This window comes from Acartia tonsa, chromosome 14 (genome assembly GCF_053477335.1).
Source record: "Acartia tonsa isolate MP-2025a chromosome 14, ASM5347733v1, whole genome shotgun sequence".
Taxonomy (NCBI): Eukaryota; Metazoa; Arthropoda; class Copepoda; order Calanoida; family Acartiidae; genus Acartia; species Acartia tonsa.
Genome location: NC_137273.1, coordinates 32,910,181 through 32,930,076, shown reverse-complemented (window position 1 = coordinate 32,930,076; position 19,896 = coordinate 32,910,181). Strand labels below are relative to the sequence as shown.

Here is a 19,896-nt window from a genome sequence, read left to right as displayed (position 1 = left end):
TTCTCTGTAAGAGCGGCCCAGGAAAGTGGAATGAATAAATTAGATAAAATACGGATTCATTAGGATCTAATAAACTCGATGCTTTATCTCATACTGAAGTAATTTAGCTTACACATTGATTTTTTCTGTGGTTCCTATTCTTTCAAACTATAAATTTTGAATAAGAAACCATAAAAACGAAGGTCAACAAATCAGATGGTTATAATATACCAGTTATGTTAGCACAGGATTCGGCTCATCGAGCCCCAAAAAAACTGGTATTAATCTAATATTTTTTTTTATTTTGCTATCTATGGAAAGCTGTCTATAATACGATGGAATAAAAAACCATTGCTTAATTATTGTCAGCTGTACCACCTGATGAACTAGTCCCTTTTATCTAGATTAGGTCAAAGATATGAAAATCATATAACTGGATTTAGACAAATTTAGAACTGATTTTGGGAATGGATATAGAATACGTGGATGTTGTTACAGGGAAATTATTGTCGTCAATTTAGGTTGCAAATATAGTCCTCGGTAATTGGTCAATACGTTCCTCCATTGTCAGGGGTTGGGAATTGGTAAAGTAATAGGTAGAGGGGGGGGGGGATAGAGTGCTGTAACAACTAAAAAAACTAAAAATATATATTTTTTTGCGCATTTTTACCATACCAAAAATACCAAAACCAGTTTAAATCATAATCCAAATCTATTCTAAACCAAAAATTGAGTTATTCTACTACCTGTTCTAATGATTGGATAGACTTTTTATTGTTAATAAAAGTTGATATATATAAAAATATATTTCTCAAACTTTTCATTCTTTTCTCCTCGCCAAATGTCATCACTTTAAATTTTAGAAGGTTTGGGATAAGGATAAGGAGTAGGAACAGTTATTTATAGCATCGTATTATAGACAGTTTACCGCGGATAATAAATGAAAAACTTTAAGACTTAAAGCAGTTTTGTTAGCCCTAATGGGCCAAAGGCATATGGGCGAACAAAACTGATATTCACCTTATGTTTTTTTTATATATTATATTCGTGGAAAATTGTCTGTAATAAGATGCTATACATGATTTTATAGTATAGGTGTTTCGGTACAACGGCATTTGGCTGGCCGTTTACCAGATCTTTACGTACAGACGTACGAAACCTGCTACTTCCCACAAGAGACAAAACCAGCATAGTTACTAATACAATTTATTGTATGAAAACGGTCATGCTGAAATAGAAAATAACAAAATTAATAATCAAATATTAAAATGTTAAATACATGATAAAATAAATCTTGTAAAAGAGAATAAATCTTTTCTTATTTGGAACAATTCTTTTTTAATAAAGTAAATATTCATTATGAGAGGTTGCGTGACTTCGAAATTATATTTTAAAATATATAATAATGCTAGGGTTACTTTTTTCTTAAAATTAATCAAAATTAAATACGAGTTTGAAATTCATAAACAAAATCATTATAGACTACGATTAAAATATTCTGATACAAAAATAAATTAATTACTTGGTCTAATTTAAGTAAAAATGAAAGATTAATTTGCCGTCTTTAAAAATTCACTCCATTCCATTAAAAATGCTTAGAGAAAGAATTCTTACCGAAGTTTTTGTTCCTGTAAAGCCGGGAAGCACTCAAAGGTATTTTTCAGTACGGACAACACCACAATTCTGACTATACATGGTTTTTTTATCACGCAGATAATCCGCACATTTTGACAGAAAGATTAAAGATGGCCACGCTCGCTTTGTTTATGGTCCATGCGCAAGCATTGTTTTGATTGCCGCGTCCAATTATGAACTTTCAATTTGAATCTCAGCGCTTTCCAAACTGACATTAATGATAAGGAAAACAAAAGGATAAAGGTTCGAGTTCACAAACGCATCACACTATTATACTTCCAATACACACCCGCCTGAAAGTGGGGAATCGAACACCACACTATTCAAATTTTCAACTTTATGTGCAGACAATGTCCACAAAAGTCACAATTCAAAACCACATAAATTACAAGAGTTTTAAATTTTGGCCTTTTGGCCTCAAATTTGCTAGTAGTAATATTCACGAATACTCGCACCAACACAAAATGACACAATTCCACAAAAATGTAGGAATAAAGGAATAGGAAATAAAACATTCTTCATTGAAAGCTTACACATTCACTACTCACTCATAACACTTATTCTCATGGCCTCACAATTTTTCTAAATAAACAAATGGTTATTTGAATTTGTTAGACCATGTAATGCAATACATAATAATAATTTAAAATAAGTACCCAAACTTTAATTAGGTACCTAATCAATAATAATGATAATAATAATATTCTTAATATTAAAATAAACTTAATGCTAAACATAATCTGCATTAATCATCAAATAATTCATTCAAATCTTTTAATAAAAGAAGAATAATTACTTAAAAAAAATTCTTTTCAAACAAATATTTTTGCTAAAGAAAAGTGAAAATGCATACGTAAATCTTTCTTCGATCAAATCTTTATGTAAAAGATGGATAAGAAACAATCCTTAAATCTAGATAAACAGAATAATCAAATAAAGTAAAATTATCCTTAATCTAAACATATCATCAAAATAAAATATCCTTATATCTAAGAACATATAAAAGAACTGTATTAATTCATCAATAAAACATCAAAATGAAAGTAAAATTGCATTTTTGCATATGCAAATTTTTTAAATTAAGCTCAAAGTAAAAGAAAAGTCTCAAAAAGTGTTTATTTGGCAATTTCTCTTTGGCTGAATAGATAATAAGCTTTTCAGTGTACTTATTTATACAGTCTTTTAAAATTAAGAGCAATTGGGGCCTCAGTTCAACCTGAACCTCGAAAGCTTGCAGATCAAACCGACGCACTACAATTATAATAATGCCACGTGCGACGAGTCCTGTTTATGGTTATGTTTTGTTTCTTTTTTGTGTAACCGTGAACAGGATTCCTGGCGCGGGGCTCAATTCACGAACATTTCTGAAAAAAAATAGAATGAAAAATGTTCCAAAGTTAAAATCTTCAAAGAAAGAAGGAATCAAAGAAACTAAAAAGAATCTTTATGAATTATCAGATATTTCTTAAGCTTTAGTTTTGCTGTTATGCAAGGCGTTCGGCCGAGGAAACAGAGCTGGAACGCTTTGTATAGCAGTTTCATTAGGCTATACTCATCGAAATAAAATCAAACAAATCAAAGTAAATCTGCTGTGTTCATAAAATTACTGCTTTTTTGTTTTAGGTAATCTTCAGAACGAAATTAAAATGTAATAATCTTAAAATATAGTTAATATTAAATCATTTATAATGCTTGTAATATAAAAAGATATTTTTAAAATGATCAAATGTGTTTCATTTATATTCTTATCTGTATATATCATATTTCACGTCTGTTAAACAAGAAACGACAATAATGCTTCGCATCCAAATTTAAAAAAATATGTACCTAAGATTTTTTTTACGCGAAAAAATCCCAGGTCCCGATCAAATAAATCCGTAAAGAAAACTTTAGTTTTATGCGTTGGAAATAAAATTTTGAGCTCATTTATAATTTTAAACGAATTTGTAAGGAAATTTGCGTCAATTATAAATTTTAAAAAGAATATGCAATTGTTGGAAGTTAAAAAAAATACGCGATAAGAACGATACTAATAAAAATACTTAATCGTCTTGGGAATCATCTTGGGGTAGGTTTACTTTCAACAATCGTCTTGAAGAAATCTCGTTATCCGTGGCTTCAACATCATCGGACAATTTGAAACGGGCTACAACTGTACGGCCACTGCCTCGTACGTCTTGAACTCTGCCGAGGCGATACTTCTTAACCAAGTTGGTGCACCCGTCAACAAGAACGACATCTCCAACGCTCAGCAGAACTTGATTGCGCCTCCACTTTACCGTGCGCAATAGCTCAGGCAGCAGCTGCTGCTTGTAGACTTCATGGAACTGTCTAGTCAGCTCCTCCAGATGGCTTAAACAGCGTGTAATTCGATCTCTGGAACCGGTCTCGAACGAGCAAATCCCGTCGTTAGCTCTGCCACCCAACAAATCAGCAGGAGAAATGATTCTCCATGTATTAACATCATTCCCTTGTGTAGCATAGCTCAAGGGTTTAGAGTTTAAAACTCTAGCAGTTTCAGCAGTCAGCAGCAACAACTCGTTGTGATTGACAACAGCTCCACACAACTTCTTATTGAGGACACGCTTGACCATGGCGACCTGGCGCTCAACACTTCCTACATACGAATGAGCGCCAGTCGGTACAAGGTGCCACTCAAAACTCACATCAGATTTCTTCATAACTTCATCAAGTATTCTTTTCGAGCCAAGAAAATTGGTGCCGCGATCAGTAGTCACGACTCTGGGCATGTTGTAGAATGCTTGAAGCTTTCTGAGGCCAATAATGACAGCCTCAGTACTGTAATCCAGCAGAACATCAATAAACACTGCTTGTGTAAAACGACAACAAACAATTAGCAACCAAACCTTGTACTTGGCTGGGTTCTTCCTGGTGCGGACTCCAGGCCTTGTAACTTCCATCGGGCCAGCAAGGTCAAGGTGAACATGGAAGAATGGAACTGAAGATTCTAACCTGTCGGGCAGGACGTCTGCCATAGTTGGGGCTGAACGACGTGCATACTCTAGACAACAACTGGAACATGACTTGACAACCTTCATAGCTTCCTGGCGGCCACGTGATATCCAAGCATACCTGCGACTCTGTACCAAAGTTTTTCTATGACCGGAATGGCCAAGTTCATCGTGGGCCTGCTGTAGGAACAGTCTGGCCAAGTTATTGTGACGATCAATCAAAATAAGGCCAGGGGAATCCTTGAACAGCTTTCTCTTCCCCTCGGCTGCTGCCTCCAAGGCCTCATCCCCACGGGAACGCATCTTGAGGACTCTGAATTTACGAACAGGATAATAGCCATTATTACCAACGATAGGCCAGTACACCTCAGTCTCGTGATAATAAGGTTGAAGACTATCATATTTACCTTCAGCCTCCATAACCATCTCCTTCTCCTGGTTGTATGATGCCAGGAATAAATCACACACCACATCTAGGTAGGTAATTGAAAAAATGTGATTGCCATAAAACTTGGAATCAACTAGCGGCTCTTGTCCAGCTGGAACCGAACTCCCGTCGGCTCTTGTCCAGCTGGAACCGCAACACTGATCGGCTCTTGTCCAGCCGGAACCGAAACTCAGGTCGGCTCTTGTCTGGCTGGAACCGAATCATTCATCGGCTCTTGCCTGGCCGGAACTCGTTTCTTAACAAGCAACAACTTAAAACAGTTGGCAGCTCTGATCACCGCCTGCATAGTTTTACGTGCCTGCCTGTAGGTACGTCGTGCTAAAGTTCTCCAGAAATCAGTATCAACTACCTGGACGGCCATACACTTCAATCGGACCATGCGCTGATTCATCTCAGCCTCTGGGATGTGGTGATTTACTTCACCCGCTGTCTTTACAGGCCACTGGTCCTGCTCCAGGCGCAGCCATTCAGGCCCATCCTGATACCTGGATCCTGGTGAAACATCTTGAATGGTACAGGCACCTCTGGTGGCAAGATCTGCAATGTTCTGATCTGTAGGAAGCCAGCGCCAATCCTCTGGGCTGGTCAGCTGTTGGATCTCACTCACACGATGACTGTTAAATATGTTTAACATCACTGATTCAGACACGATTTGCGATATAGCGCAAGTGCTGTCGCTAAAAAACATCTTGCCTGCTACTGCAAAGGGCAGGGCTCGGACAATTGCGTCCGCCAATCTTGCCATTAATAAACATGACAACAACTCAAGTCTTGGAATAGACTCAATCTTAACAGGAGCCACACGACTCTTGCCACTGCATAAAATCACTTCGAAGCCTCTGGCCGTTGGCCAACGTAGGTAGATGATGGCTGCGTAGGCTGAACTTGAAGCATCAGAAAAACCAATGATGGTTGGGAGCCCCAGTGGCTCATCAGGAACTAAAGAACGTTGAAATGGCACTTCTCCAAGCTTAGCCCTGTCGGCCAAACTGTCAACAAAATCATCTCTCAGCTTGGCAGGAACATGCTCATCCCATGATACGCCACTAATGCAAACCTCCCGAAGTATAAGCTTGGACTTCAGGAGTAGTGGGCACATAAGGCCAAGAGGGTCATATAATTGCTGTACGACCCGCCAAATCTCTCTCTTCGTTACACATTCTGGCATGGCTTTCCATAAATCTAACAGATCAAGGTCCTCCAGCAATTTTCGGCCCTTTATCTTGGCGCCATGATTCACCCGAGCAGGTAAAGTAAGAACATCTTCTCTGGGGGCCCATTGAATGCCCAGTACCTTAACAGGATCAACATCATCTCCAGAATAAATAACTGATTTAAAGCTGAAGTTGCCAGGTTCAATCATTTCCTTCAACTCTTCGACCATTTTGACGGCTTCTGGCTTGCTATTATGGCCGCCAGTATGGTCATCAATGTAGGTACACTGCTCCAGCTTGATAGCTGGAGCATCCTGATGCAGTACAAACTTGGAACCGGTAGGTTGTTGCTCACTTCTCCATAGGTCCTGCTTTGCAACTACCTCTGCTCCCTTGACGTATTCAGATCCATAAACATCATGAACATCTTGGTGGCTGCGCCCTCCAAAAATCTGTGCTGTCAATCTCAGGGCTGTGACGGCAAAATCGCCTGCCAATTTCTCCCCGAAGTTAACTTTTTTGGTCAAGTAAACTTCGGGGTTGGCATGTTCATCCTCTGCAAACCACACTCTCTTCAGCTGCGAATCTTCATATGTGGCCGCCAAAGAATTGTAAAATTTACAGACATCACACACACAGGCACACTTGTAACTTCTGAACCGAATAAGATTGTGAAACAAAGTGTAGGTAGGTGGTGGGCCGTCCATCATAATATGGTTTAAACTTGTTCCATTGCAGGTCAAGCTAGAATTTGCGCAGATTCTCAAGGGGGTAGAAATACTATCCTTGAAGGCCGTCACTAATGAATTAAAATAAACTGGACCTTCAAATGCTAAGTCTTGTGGCGTGGCTTTGACGTACACCCCACGGGACACCGCCTCCTTGAACACCTTCACGAACACTTCATATTGCCGTTTTTTATCATGCGCCGGCGATCACGAAGCGCAATGTTATACGCCTGCCGCGAATTGTTCGGCAGCGTATGTGTTGGCAGCCGATATGGATAAGCTGCCGTCCACTCTTTCTTCACAAGATCCAATGTTAAACCTTCTTTTATCAGATCCTGTTTTCGCTGATCAACGGCTGAGTTGCCTGACGCAAGTGCCATGCAATGCCTGCAGCCCGTGCATCCACTGCACAGCCGCGGCGGCTGCACGCCTAACGCCTCCGACGATAGGAAGTCCATAGCTGCAACTTCCAACTTGGTAACTTTACAAACAACTGGCTTGCTAACAGGCTTTCCATCGGCTGAAACAACAAGGAAACCTGTGCCAAAAATGCTGCGGTATAATCTTGACTCGCCGATGAGTTTATCCGCCGCTGGGAACGTCGTGGGCGTGACATGCCCTAGGAGAATATCAAGTGGTCCATTGACCAATGAAAAATCTTGTGGCCTCATATCAAACAGAGCAGCTGCGGCGACTGGGTCCATGCTGCGCAGCCCATCTGTATGTCCAATTGTTTGCACAACAGCTGCTTCCATAACATGCTTGTTCTTGTTACGGTCAACCAGGCAGAGTTTAACTGTTGGGCATGACTGAACTTTGCCATCAGCCATTGAAATGGTAGCTTCACGTCCAGTAGAGGGCAACTGCAACTTCTTGGCAATAGACTGTGTAACCATGGTGAGGTTGGCACCTGTGTCCCACATCCCAGACACAGGCACCTTCCTCTTGTAGACATCCAGGGCGTCCAACTTCTGGAGCATCAACATGTAATTATTCTCACCCAAAAATGGCGCTTCATACACAGCTGAAACCTGAGCGACGGACTCATGGAGGAGGGAGTTGTGTTTCTGTCCACAATTGTTGATCCTGCAGCCTCCAAGCTTCTCAGCATGCGGACACTCTGAGGCGCGGTGCCCCTTATTAAGACATAAGAGGCACCCGCCGATTTTCATCACAAAATCTTTCCGTTCTGGAACAGACATGGTTGTAAACTTCGAACATTTAAACAAAAAATGATCTCCACTGCAGCCGTCTGACGGACAGGACTGCTTCTTCTTGAACTTGCTAGGTGTACCAGGTTTACCTACGGCGGCCGCAGCTGCGGCAGGATTACCTTTCTTCTTGGACGGCGTGTCCAAGCCGTGGCTGCTGCGCATCAATAATGCGCCACGCTGCTGTTCTAGTATATCCAGCAGCTTAGGCAGGTCGGGAACGTCCATGCTCCCGAGTGCAAGGTCGAGATTATCCTGAAACTCTTTTGGCAGTTTCTTAGATAACATCTCCAACAATAAAACTGTGAGCCATTGGCTTGTAGAAACTGCGTCCTTACCATCAGCCTTGGTCATCTGCTCGAGCTGGTTGATTGCACCTGAGAACTCGGCAAGAGCGCTAACAATCTGGCCGCTCTCGGAAAATTTACCTTTCTTGTCCCAGCTGTTGAATATACACAACATCTGTCTGGTTCTGGATTTGAACAGTTGGTCCAAATATGTCAATTGCGCTGCATGCGTGGCAATCTGTTGCAACTGCAGCCTCAACGGTTTATCCTTCATTACTCGTTCACACCATCTGCAGGTAGCTGGGCTCATATCCAGTAGTAAGCTTCTGGAAATTCTCCTTAAATTGCGCATAAGAAGATTCTTGCCCATCAAAGCTGGGAAGGAGTTTTTCGTCTAGGCGTGGCATGTACCCATGAGACGAAAACATCGGACTGGCAGCAAACGATTGGGCGCCAAATGACGGCAGCATAGGATCTACCGAGGCACCCGAGACTGGCGTAACAGGCTCTTGCTTAGCCTTTGCCAGCGTCTCCATCAATTTAGTCATATCACTGATAATTTTAGTTGGTAAAGGTATATAATCACCTTTAATAACTTTCACTATTTGCATACAACGTTGTTGCAAACTGTTTTTGTGAGCTGCAAGATCATCACCAAAAACTAAGACCTCATTGTTTATCGCTCTTAGCTCATCTATGGCACTTAATGTAAGTTTTAACTCGCTATAGTTCTTTTGCGCCGTGATAATGTCACTATAAAAATCTTTTAGGTTATCATCATCCTGGATTAACACGTCCAGCTGTTGAAGACCGTTCATGGTACGTTCAAGATTTAAGTTCGCATCATGAACAAGGATGCATTCCTTGGTGAGATTAACATTGATGTCTGCGGTATCCGAAACTACCTGCATCACTCTGTCTAACTCTTCGGTTATCACTTCAACTGCCCTAGGCAATCTGTCCGACAATAGTGCATACCTATTCTTTTTAGGTGGCATTTTCACTTTTGTTAGCACTGATTACAACTATAGTCACGTGTAGAATTTTATTCACATTCAACACATACGGTAACTGTCACTGGCTTTGACTGGCTGACTGGACTTCTTACCGTTTTCATTGTTTCGGTACAACGGCATTTGGCTGGCCGTTTACCAGATCTTTACGTACAGACGTACGAAACCTGCTACTTCCCACAAGAGACAAAACCAGCATAGTTACTAATACAATTTATTGTATGAAAACGGTCATGCTGAAATAGAAAATAACAAAATTAATAATCAAATATTAAAATGTTAAATACATGATAAAATAAATCTTGTAAAAGAGAATAAATCTTTTCTTATTTGGAACAATTCTTTTTTAATAAAGTAAATATTCATTATGAGAGGTTGCGTGACTTCGAAATTATATTTTAAAATATATAATAATGCTAGGGTTACTTTTTGCTTAAAATTAATCAAAATTAAATACGAGTTTGAAATTCATAAACAAAATCATTATAGACTACGATTAAAATATTCTGATACAAAAATAAATTAATTACTTGGTCTAATTTAAGTAAAAATGAAAGATTAATTTGCCGTCTTTAAAAATTCACTCCATTCCATTAAAAATGCTTAAAGAAAGAATTCTTACCGAAGTTTTTGTTCCTGTAAAGCCGGGAAGCACTCAAAGGTATTTTTCAGTACGGACAACACCACAATTCTGACTATACATGGTTTTTTTATCACGCAGATAATCCACACATTTTGAAAGAAAGATTAAAGATGGCCACGCTCGCTTTGTTTATGGTCCATGCGCAAGCATTGTTTTGATTGCCGCGTCCAATTATGAACTTTCAATTTGAATCTCAGCGCTTTCCAAACTGACATTAATGATAAGGAAAACAAAAGGATAAAGGTTCGAGTTCACAAACGCATCACACTATTATACTTCCAATACAATAGGTGAAAACTAGTTTCGAAGCCACACTAGAAAAAATTAAATGATTTAAATCGTCTACTATTTATTTAATCAATTTATTGTTGGCTTGTTAACAACTTGCTGTTATCGAAGCTAAATATGTAACCTTCACCATTCAGCCCAGGATTAAACATTAATACTTAAAACCTAATTCTACCATGTAGAATTGACAACGGCATCTAAACTAGAACCTTATGTTGATAAAAGGTTTTAAACGAACGTACATACTTTAAGGTGACGATAGTAGAGTTGTTCCGCTTTCTCCTAACCAATTACAGAAGTCACTATGGAAGTTTGAAATGGATAGCATTCTGACATTCCTAAAATGACAAATGACGCTGTCCTTTACAAACAGACAAACATAAAATGGACAGACTGACCCTAATTATATAAAACCTTAACTTTTGATCGAAACTAAACAAAAACAAAAAAGGGGCAAAAATAAACAATGATTGATGCTTTCCTACAAAGTACCCATTGAGCACGGAAACCCCTACCTATTTTTTTAAATAGATTAAAAATATGACACAATGCCATACAAGACCTAACCATACCTGACTTTAAAAATCTTACAAAACTTTACTTTAGACATATAGTGGGGGGAGGGGTTGTGGTTGGAGACTGTAGTGCTCAACAAGGCACTTTGATGGAAAACGTAATTTTTTCTTCTTCATAATTTTTGTGACTGTCGTTGGAAAATATAAAATATTTGATAGAGAAGTTTGTAACTGACAGAAGAAATATAAAAAAATATTTAAATTTTGATGGCTAGCGACGTGTCCGTGGAGTTTCAGGAATAAACTGATAAGTACATGATTTACTTATTTGCCCACATATGTTTGAAAAAACCATAAAAACAATTAATCTGATTATTAGAGCCTCATTTTAGTGCTTATACAAATTTAGGCACAAAAAAAACATTTTCAAACATTAAAAAGCTAAGAAAAAAAAATAATATTGAATTTAAATTTCTGTATGTTACAATATATTGTTCATGGTTTTGATAGCTTTTAAAAAAAGAAAAAATTTGGAAATCCTAAATATTGCAAAGGGTGTGAAACTGTACGTACACAATGACATATTTGCTTAGGATTATACATTTTTAAAATTATACAAGATTATTCTTGTACAAACATCCAAGTTATAAAATTAGTTCAGTTTAGAAAGCTAGTAGGGGAATTCTTCATGAAACATACCTAATTTGTTTTTAGCATCATAAATTCTTACAAAGAAAGAACTGTTTTTCATACTTTGAATTTTAGGAATCAAAGTTTTACTGAAGAGGCACATATATTTATAAAACTATAAATAATCTGTCCCTTAAAAAACAAATAAGATTAATAAGTTTGTAGATATTTAAAAACAAATTTTTTAATCATATATAAAAACACATCACTTATTTCTTTTTATACATAGGCTTGGAATAAAATTAAACAAAATATTGAAGGATTTTACTAGGTAATAAAACTCTTAAAATACTGTTCATGAGTACACCTTTGCATAACTAAAGGGTGTGCAAAAAAAAATGTGGACCTTTTTAAAATTTAGATTGCGCGGCTTGTGTTAATAGTAGAAAAACGTTATGCATACCATTAGAACCGTTATGAAGTCAATTTTTTTGAAATATAAAAACGATTCCTATGCTACGTATAGTTTAGGAGCTATGTGGTAAAATGTCCCAACTGGCTTAAAACTTGACTTGCGAGTAAATCATTAAAGATTAAATTAAAGGGTATGCAAATAAAAATAGGTACATTTTTAAAATTCTAATTGCTCAGCTTGTGTTAATAGTAGAAAAATGTTATGCATACCATTAGAACCGCTATGAAGTCTATTATTTGGTAATATGAAAACGATTCTTGAGCTATGTATAATTTATAAGTTATGTGGTAGAATGTCCCAACTGACTTAAAACTTGACTTGCGAGTAAAACATTAAAGATGAAATTTTTCCACTTTTCTCACATTTATCAATACAGCTCCTAAACTAAAAATAGCACACAAATCCTACGTATATTTCCAAAAAAATAGAGCTTATGACGGTTCTAATGATATTTAGCATTTTTCTACTATTCACACAAGCCGAGCAGTTTGAATTTTAAAAATGTCCGCATTTTTGCACACACTCTTTTTTATCTTTAATGATTTACTCTCAAGTTAAGTTTTTAAGTCAGTTGGGACATTCTTCTACGTAGATCCTAAACTATAAGTAGCACAGTAATGGTTCTTATATTTCCATAAAATAGACTTCATAGCGGTTCTAATGGTATGCATAACGTTGTTCTACTATTAACACAAGCCGCGCAATTTGAATTTTAAAAAGGTACATATTTTTTTATATACTTTAATGATTTACTCGCAAGTCAAGTTTTAAGGCAGTTGGGACATTTTACCACATCGCTCCTAAACAATACGTAGCACAGGAATCGTTTTGATATTTCCAAAAAATAGACTTCATAACGGTTCTAATGGTATGCATAACGTTTTTCTACTATTAACACAAGCCGCGCAATCTAAATTTTAAAAAGGTCTGCATTTTTTTTTGCACACCCTTTACATTTAAGCAAGACTGTTAGAACCAGCCAGAAATATTACCCACAATTTACAGTGTCTATATATTAATGGTAGGCAAATATTATAAGCAGGAAACTATGCATATTAGCTATGCAAACAATAATTTTATGAATAAAGTACAATTACAATCAGTATGCAAGAAATATACAATAGATAGAGGCCATACACTTTTATCTTACAAATAATTTCCTTTCAAAAAATTCATTTGTTGTAAAACTAAAATGAATTTTGTAAAGCTTTGTATTAAATTTGGTAAGTTAATATTTAAGATATTTTAATATAACAGATATCAAAACTTACCATAATTATTTTGTTAAGGTATAATACCTGCTAAAATCAACAATGACCTAAAGGTAGAAAAAAACTATCTAAATATTAAGTTTCTTATTTGGGCTTTGGTAATGACTACTCTTTCAACTTTTAACTTCAAAGCACTGATAGACTTTTATGATTTTCAAACTTTTGGACCCTTAGAAATTACTAAAGTAATTTTCTACATGATGGTTCAAGGTTTAGCTCCAGTTTTTATGGGTTTGATTGCATTAGTTGCAAAATTGATTGGAGAAGATTCAGTAGAAGTTAACTACCAGGTAAAATATTTATTGAGTTCATTACGTTATAATTTTTTTTATATTCTATCATCATTACTAAGTCATAATATTTCTAGCCATCTTGGAAAGAAAAACTGGCAAACTTGTTTTTCATGGCCTTTGTGTTTGTAATGTCTTACTGGTTGTTTACTGCAAAATTTATAATGAACTTATTTGATCAGAAAGACTATGTTGTTCTTTTTTCTGTAATAGTACAGACCATTCTTCTTCATGTTGTTTACCATGGCACATTCTTTACAGGATATATTTGGCTAAATGATATGATATTACAAGGTAAAATAAATATATATTCTACATTTTGTAAATCTGAAAAGAAAATGCTTAACATTACAATTACATTGATTATAGTTTTAAAGATACCTGAATTCCTCTTGCTTAGAAGTTTTAAAAAAATGAAAGAGTTTTTTCTTCTAGAAGTTATTTGAGAGATTCTAATAGATAAAAAGCATCCTTTTAGCTCTTTTAAAAAATAAAGAAGCAAATTGTTTTTTTCTTGGTTTAAAAGTAGTGATTTGTTATTATCTTATTTCAATCCAAAATCAGCTTCATACAATCTATTTAACTTTGATTCAAGGGTGATTATCTTCTTATTTAAAAATTAGGAATACATTTTAGTTTTGGTTAAGAATATTGAAATCAAAAGATTAAAATGTGAATGATATCATTGTAATGTTTAATTCAGGTACAAATGTTATAGAAGAAGGACCTAAGATTAGTATTGAAGTGGCAGATATTCTTATTGACAAGTACCATATTTTTAACAAGGCCTTTCAACCTATTGTGTCATTTATCTACTCTTCAGTACTAATGACAATAATTATGAGTGTATATGTTGCTATAAAAAGTAAGTTCAATGTAATTTTCAAAATCAAACTTTTAATACGATTTTTGTAAAAATTGGTTTTACATCTCATTATTTAATGATAATAAAAAACAAAAAGATAAACAAAGGCTAAATAAAAACATTAAAATAAACAAATTAGTTTTACATGTTGTCATAAATGTAAATGTTTATTTACAATATTCATTCCTTAGAATAAAAGTATTATTATTATTTATAATATTATTTTTTAGGTAAAGATAACTGGGAGCTGTTTTCTCTCTTGATAACCCTTTGCCTGATCATGCTTACTCTTGTTGTAACAATGCTATGTGAAAAGGCATACAGTAATTTGGATGAGGTGGCTGATTTATGTAGAATATCTTTCAGAATTTGAAAATTAGTATTAACTCTCTAATTTATGAATAGGTTGCAGATATGCTCTCAGACAAAGCTATTACTGTTGATACACAAAGAGAAGTATTACAGTAAGTTTTTTATAGTCATCAGATATTAAAACATGAAATCTTGTGATTTTAGACTTATGAAATCATTTCTTTATCTATAATAATTATTTATAATAATGTGTTTTCATCTAAATTCAAAGTAATATCAACTAATGATACATAAACAAATTAGTTTCAGATGGATAAGATGTTATAATGTTATAAGACCCCAATACAACAAACTAAAGGAATCGGGTACAAACCCTAATTTTAATGTTTCTATTTAAACTATTTTATTGTTTAGGTATCAAAGACAAGCACAAAAAGTTAGAGGTTATGAAAAGTTTACAGGTAATGATAAAATATTTTTTTTTCTCTCAAGAGTTATTAAATTGAACATGTAAAAACCAAAATCTTAGATTATGATAAAAATTGGGAAAAGATTGACACACAAATTGCTCTAAACAAGAAATAAAAGCAAATTTAAAGCAGCCTAGGAGTTTTCTGGCTGCCAGTAAAATCAAATGCTATCACATTCTTATAAGTATTGAAAATTAAATAAATTAATAAGACTACCTTTCCCAAGAAAGACAAAACTAATTTATGTTGTTAACTGGCTTAGAAATATGGCTAGATAAACAGAGAAAGTTGTCACAATACTTCATATGAATCATCAAATTTTAGGATTTGGCTTTTTGAGGTGGATCAGACAACATTGACAGCTATGGCAGAAATTGCTCTAACCTACATCATTGTTCTTGCACAAGCTCCTGCTTAATTATTTGTCTTACACCACATCTCAAACATTTTTTGGATCATGGAGAGAAAACAAAGTGGCGGTTTTGTAATATTTCCTCAGGAGTTTTTCTACTTTTTCTTAACTTGTAGGGTAATCATTAACATTTACCTAACCTATCAAAAGCTACTGTGAAAATATAACAATACCTGCTACTTTGTTATCTTTCCATGATCCAAATTTTTTATTCAAATTTTGCTATTATTTCTGCATCTTATATGTAAATCTTATAAATCAAATTTGATGTTAACAATTTTCTTTCTCCTTATAATTTTATTGCCAAGATAATTATCTTTATGGCAAAACTTTTCATTTCTCATTAATTTGGTAGTTCAAATATTGTATAATTATTAATTGTTTTTAACCCTTAATGGTCAGGGGGGGGGGGCGTTGAACGATAAAGAGCCCAAACTGCGTGACTTTTTAAGTATGGGTATGACACATAACTGAGAGTTAGAATTTTTTGAATATCTCCATCCTGGTGGGCACAGGATGCCAGCAAACCTGGCAGGGTCATCCAGGTAAAGAGCAAAACTATTTTTTGACTAAAACAAAGCATTTTATCATACTAAAATACTAAAATATCCTCTAGTAGTACATCCTTATATGAAATACAGGTGTTCAAGTCACTTTCAGGTTTCAGGTATGATCCTCCAGGTCTCCAGAAATCTTTAAAAGGCTCCTGCGGCGGCAATTTTTGACTTCAAATTTTAAACTTAAGCTTTTCTTACATGTCTACATAAGGTATTAAAATTTCATAAAGATCCGCAGCCATTTTTCCTCCGACCGCCGACTGGGGTGGCTGAGATAAAAGGGAGGGGGGGCATTGAATGCCCTCCCCCCCCCCCCAACCGATTAAGGTTCGGCAAGGGGCACGACTGTAAAGGGTTAATTTAAAAAAACTTTTTATCTGCCACTCAGTCACTTAATTATTCATCAAAATTTAAGTACAATATGATTTTTAGGTTAAATTAAGGCTAGTATGAAAATTATAAAATATCTCTTTTTGCTTAGACTTTATTCGATAGACTTAGATTTAGAAATGGGTGCATTATTTGCCAAATGTACCACTTTTCTGCACTACCTGTCCGATTTTGTTAATACTCTATATTTTGGTCCATTGGGTCATTCAAGGATGCTGGATGGCCAAAAAAAAGTTTCAGAGTCCCTGGATGTCTAGATATCTAGCTATCTATGAAGGTAGGTAACAAAAATGTAAAAAACACCCATTTTTTCACAATTTTAAAAATTAATTTTTTCATCAATCTTACATCCAATCTATACATTTTATACACCAAAATGATCGTTTATTCATGTAAAAAGCGCACATAATGCTATTTTGGCCAAAACTCTAATTTTACAGGGTGTCTAACAAAAAGTGTATTTTGGATATCTAGCGTAATACCCAAAATACCTGTCCGAAAAAAATCATTTTTTTTGGCTTAAATCCTGTGTTTTATCTGTGTGCATATGTGGTATATAACGGTTCGGACCACCCGGGACTATAAGGTTGTCAAATTTAACTTTGGGACACCCTGTAAATGTGATTTTTGCGTCTGTAGAGCTAAAACTTGGTCCAAATTGGCTATTTTTTTCAAATCACTCTAATATGTGTCTTAGTATGTTTGGCCATAGTGTTTTCTGACCAGATCAATATTTTCATATTTTTGGACACCCTGTATTTTCAAAAAAAGAGAAAATTTTTTTTTGTTTTTTTTTTTATTTTTTTTCTATTTTTAAGTTACTTAAAACTGTCATATAGATACAGATTTTGACTAATAACTATAATATTTGCCTATTTTACAATTTTTTACACTTTTGGGACACCCTGTGCATGTTTTTGAAAAATGATGGTTTTTGCCCATTTTTGGGGGGAAGGAGTCGTTTTAGGGCCATAGATTTTTTCTTCATTTTTGTAGAACTTTTCAAGACACATAATTTGTTATTTATGCAAAAAACCGCAAAAACCGAATCGTTTTGCAGTTATTCACCACCAAAGGCGGAATTTTTTTACGTTTTTGCCGTTCCGGAGGTTGAAATGGACATTTGTGATAAGAAAACGTTGATTTATCAAGATCCCTCTTAAATACTTTTATTTAGGTAATTTAATTTACTAAATTTCATATTAAGTAAAATTTTTTGTGCAGCTAACCGTTTTTCGTCAAGATGGATTTCAATTGTTAAAACAAGAAAATGAAGTGAATATAACATAAATAATTGCTATAACATAAGTGATAAAAGAAACTTAAATCATGTGCATTTGAAATTACTTTTGACAAAAATCGGTTGGATATACAAACAAATTTACTTCACAAGAAATTTAGTAAATTAAAATGCCTAAATAAAAGTATTTCACAGTTATCTTGATAAATCAACGTCTTCTTACCACAAATGCCCATTAGAACCTCCGGAATGGCAAAAACGTAAAAAAATTCCGCCTTTGGCGGTGAATAACCGCAAAACGATTCGGTTTTTGCGGTTTTTGCATAAATAACAAATGATGTGTCTTGAAAAGTTCTACAAAAATGAAGAAATAGTCTATGGCCCTAAAACGACTCCTTCCCCCCAAAAATGGGCAAAAACCATCATTTTTCAAAAACATGCACAGGGTGTCCCAAAAGTGTAAAAAATTGTAAAATAGGCAAATATTATTGTTATTAGTCAAAATCTGTATCTATATGACAGTTTTAAGTAACTTAAAAATAGAAAAAAAATTAAAAAAAAAAACAAAAAAAATTTTTCTCTTTTTTTGAAAATACAGGGTGTCCAAAAAATATGAAAATATTGATCTGGTCAGAAAACACTATAGCCAAACATACTAAGACACATATTAGAGTGATTTGAAAAAAATAGCCAATTTGGACCAAGTTTTAGCTCTACAGACGCAAAAATCACATTTACAGGGTGTCCCAAAGTGAAATTTGACAACCTTATAGTCCCGGGTGGTCCGAACCGTTATATACCACATATGCACACAGATAAAACACAGGATTTAAGCCAAAAAAAATGATTTTTTTCAGACAGGTATTTTGGGTATTACGCTAGATATCCAAAATACACTTTTTGTTAGACACCCTGTAAAATTAGAGTTTTGGCCAAAATAGCATTATGTGCGCTTTTTACATGAATAAACGATCATTTTGGTGTATAAAATGTATAGATTGGATGTAAGATTGATGAAAAAATTAATTTTTAAAATTGTGAAAAAATGGGTGTTTTTTACATTTTTGTTACCTACCTTCATAGATAGCTAATTATCTAGACATCCAGGGACTCTGAAACTTTTTTTTGGCCATCCAGCATCCTTGAATGACCCAATGGACCAAAATATAGAGTATTAACAAAATCGGAGAGGTAGTGCAGAAAAGTGGTACATTTGGCAAATAATGCACCAATGGTATTCCATTCCTAAACACTTTAAAAAATATATATTCCTTTCACCCTGAATGTGTAAGAGAGAGAGAGAGAGAGAGAGAGAGAGAGAGAGAGAGAGAGAGAGAGAGAGAGAGAGAAGAGAGAGAGAGAGAGAGAGAGAGAGAGAGAGAGAGAGAGAGAGAGAGAGAGAGAGAGAGAGAGAGAGAGAGAGAGAGAGAGAGAGAGAGAGAGAGAGAGAGAGAGAGAGAGAGAGAGAGAGAGAGAGAGAGAGAGAGAAAGAAAGAGAGAGAGAGAACCAGAGAACGTTAAACTTTATATTTTGTGCTCTGTTAAATATTGAGACAAAATAGATATTTTAAATCAAACTTTAGAAGCTGAGATTTCATTAATTATCGAGTACATTTTGATATTTATCTAGTTTACAGGGTTTTGTTTTCGAATAGCTTAAAACAAGCCGAAGACTTAAATCTGAAAATAAAATAGCCGATAACTTTCACAGGACCTTGCCTAAGATAAAGAATATGTACACTCGGTTCAGTAGTCATTTAGGTCTTAAGCTACAGACAAAAGAACCTTACTATTTTATATAATAGAAATAATATTGATCTTTCATAAGTATTTCTGTTTTTTGAATCTTATACATTTATTGATTTCTCTTTTTTCCCTTCTACTCTAAATGCAAAAGCTTATTTTTCTAAAAAAAAAGAAGAAAAAAGAAAGGTCATGTAGGGAACAAGGTAAGATAATTAAGCGGCTTGTTGTTCAAACAAGATTGAAGATAATTTGTGTGTAGAATATCTCATAATAAAAGATTTAAAAAAATACTTTATTCCGAAATATGTTTAAAAATATTTATTTCTATTTTATTTTTGGTACACTTAATATTCTTTCTGCTAAAA

General features: G+C 34.9%; 3 protein-coding genes and 1 long non-coding RNA gene across 4 annotated transcripts; 1 reads left to right on the top strand and 3 right to left on the bottom strand.

Annotated features, from left to right (window-relative positions):
- Window positions 1–3,656: 3,656 nt before the first annotated feature.
- LOC145305425 (uncharacterized) lies at window positions 3,657–5,012 on the bottom strand. The gene has a single exon (XM_080147042.1). It carries the CDS (start codon window positions 5,010–5,012, stop codon window positions 3,657–3,659), a length of 1,356 nt encoding a protein of 451 aa, XP_080003168.1.
- A 191-nt stretch (window positions 5,013–5,203) lies between these two features.
- On the bottom strand, window positions 5,204–8,688 carry LOC145305424 (uncharacterized). Its single transcript, XM_080147041.1, has 2 exons — window positions 7,201–8,688; window positions 5,204–7,078 (listed from the first exon to the last, which is right to left on the bottom strand). The coding sequence occupies exons 1-2, from the start codon at window positions 8,686–8,688 to the stop codon at window positions 5,204–5,206; spliced, it is 3,363 nt and encodes a 1,120-aa protein (XP_080003167.1).
- A 7-nt stretch (window positions 8,689–8,695) lies between these two features.
- Window positions 8,696–10,155, bottom strand: LOC145305423 (uncharacterized). The gene is made up of 2 exons (XM_080147040.1): window positions 10,050–10,155; window positions 8,696–9,663 (listed from the first exon to the last, which is right to left on the bottom strand). The coding sequence occupies exon 2, from the start codon at window positions 9,410–9,412 to the stop codon at window positions 8,696–8,698; it is 717 nt and encodes a 238-aa protein (XP_080003166.1). The 5' UTR covers window positions 9,413–9,663; window positions 10,050–10,155.
- A 4,479-nt stretch (window positions 10,156–14,634) lies between these two features.
- Window positions 14,635–15,178, top strand: LOC145306288 (uncharacterized). The gene is made up of 3 exons (XR_013874949.1): window positions 14,635–14,741; window positions 14,810–14,868; window positions 15,131–15,178. It is a non-coding gene; the product is annotated as an uncharacterized LOC145306288 (long non-coding RNA).
- Window positions 15,179–19,896: the final 4,718 nt, after the last annotated feature.

Bases quoted from the DNA above. Each gene is read 5' to 3' on its own strand.
- LOC145305424 (XM_080147041.1), bottom strand. From the start codon at position 8,688: ATGAAGGATAAACCGTTGAGGCTGCAGTTGCAACAGATTGCCACGCAT. The intron at 7,079-7,200 runs GCAGCTTATCCA...GTGTTCGTGAAG, and splicing joins TTGTGAAGAAAGAGTGGACG to GTGTTCAAGGAGGCGGTGTC.
- LOC145305425 (XM_080147042.1), bottom strand. From the start codon at position 5,012: ATGGTTATGGAGGCTGAAGGTAAATATGATAGTCTTCAACCTTATTAT.
- LOC145305423 (XM_080147040.1), bottom strand. From the start codon at position 9,412: ATGCCACCTAAAAAGAATAGGTATGCACTATTGTCGGACAGATTGCCT.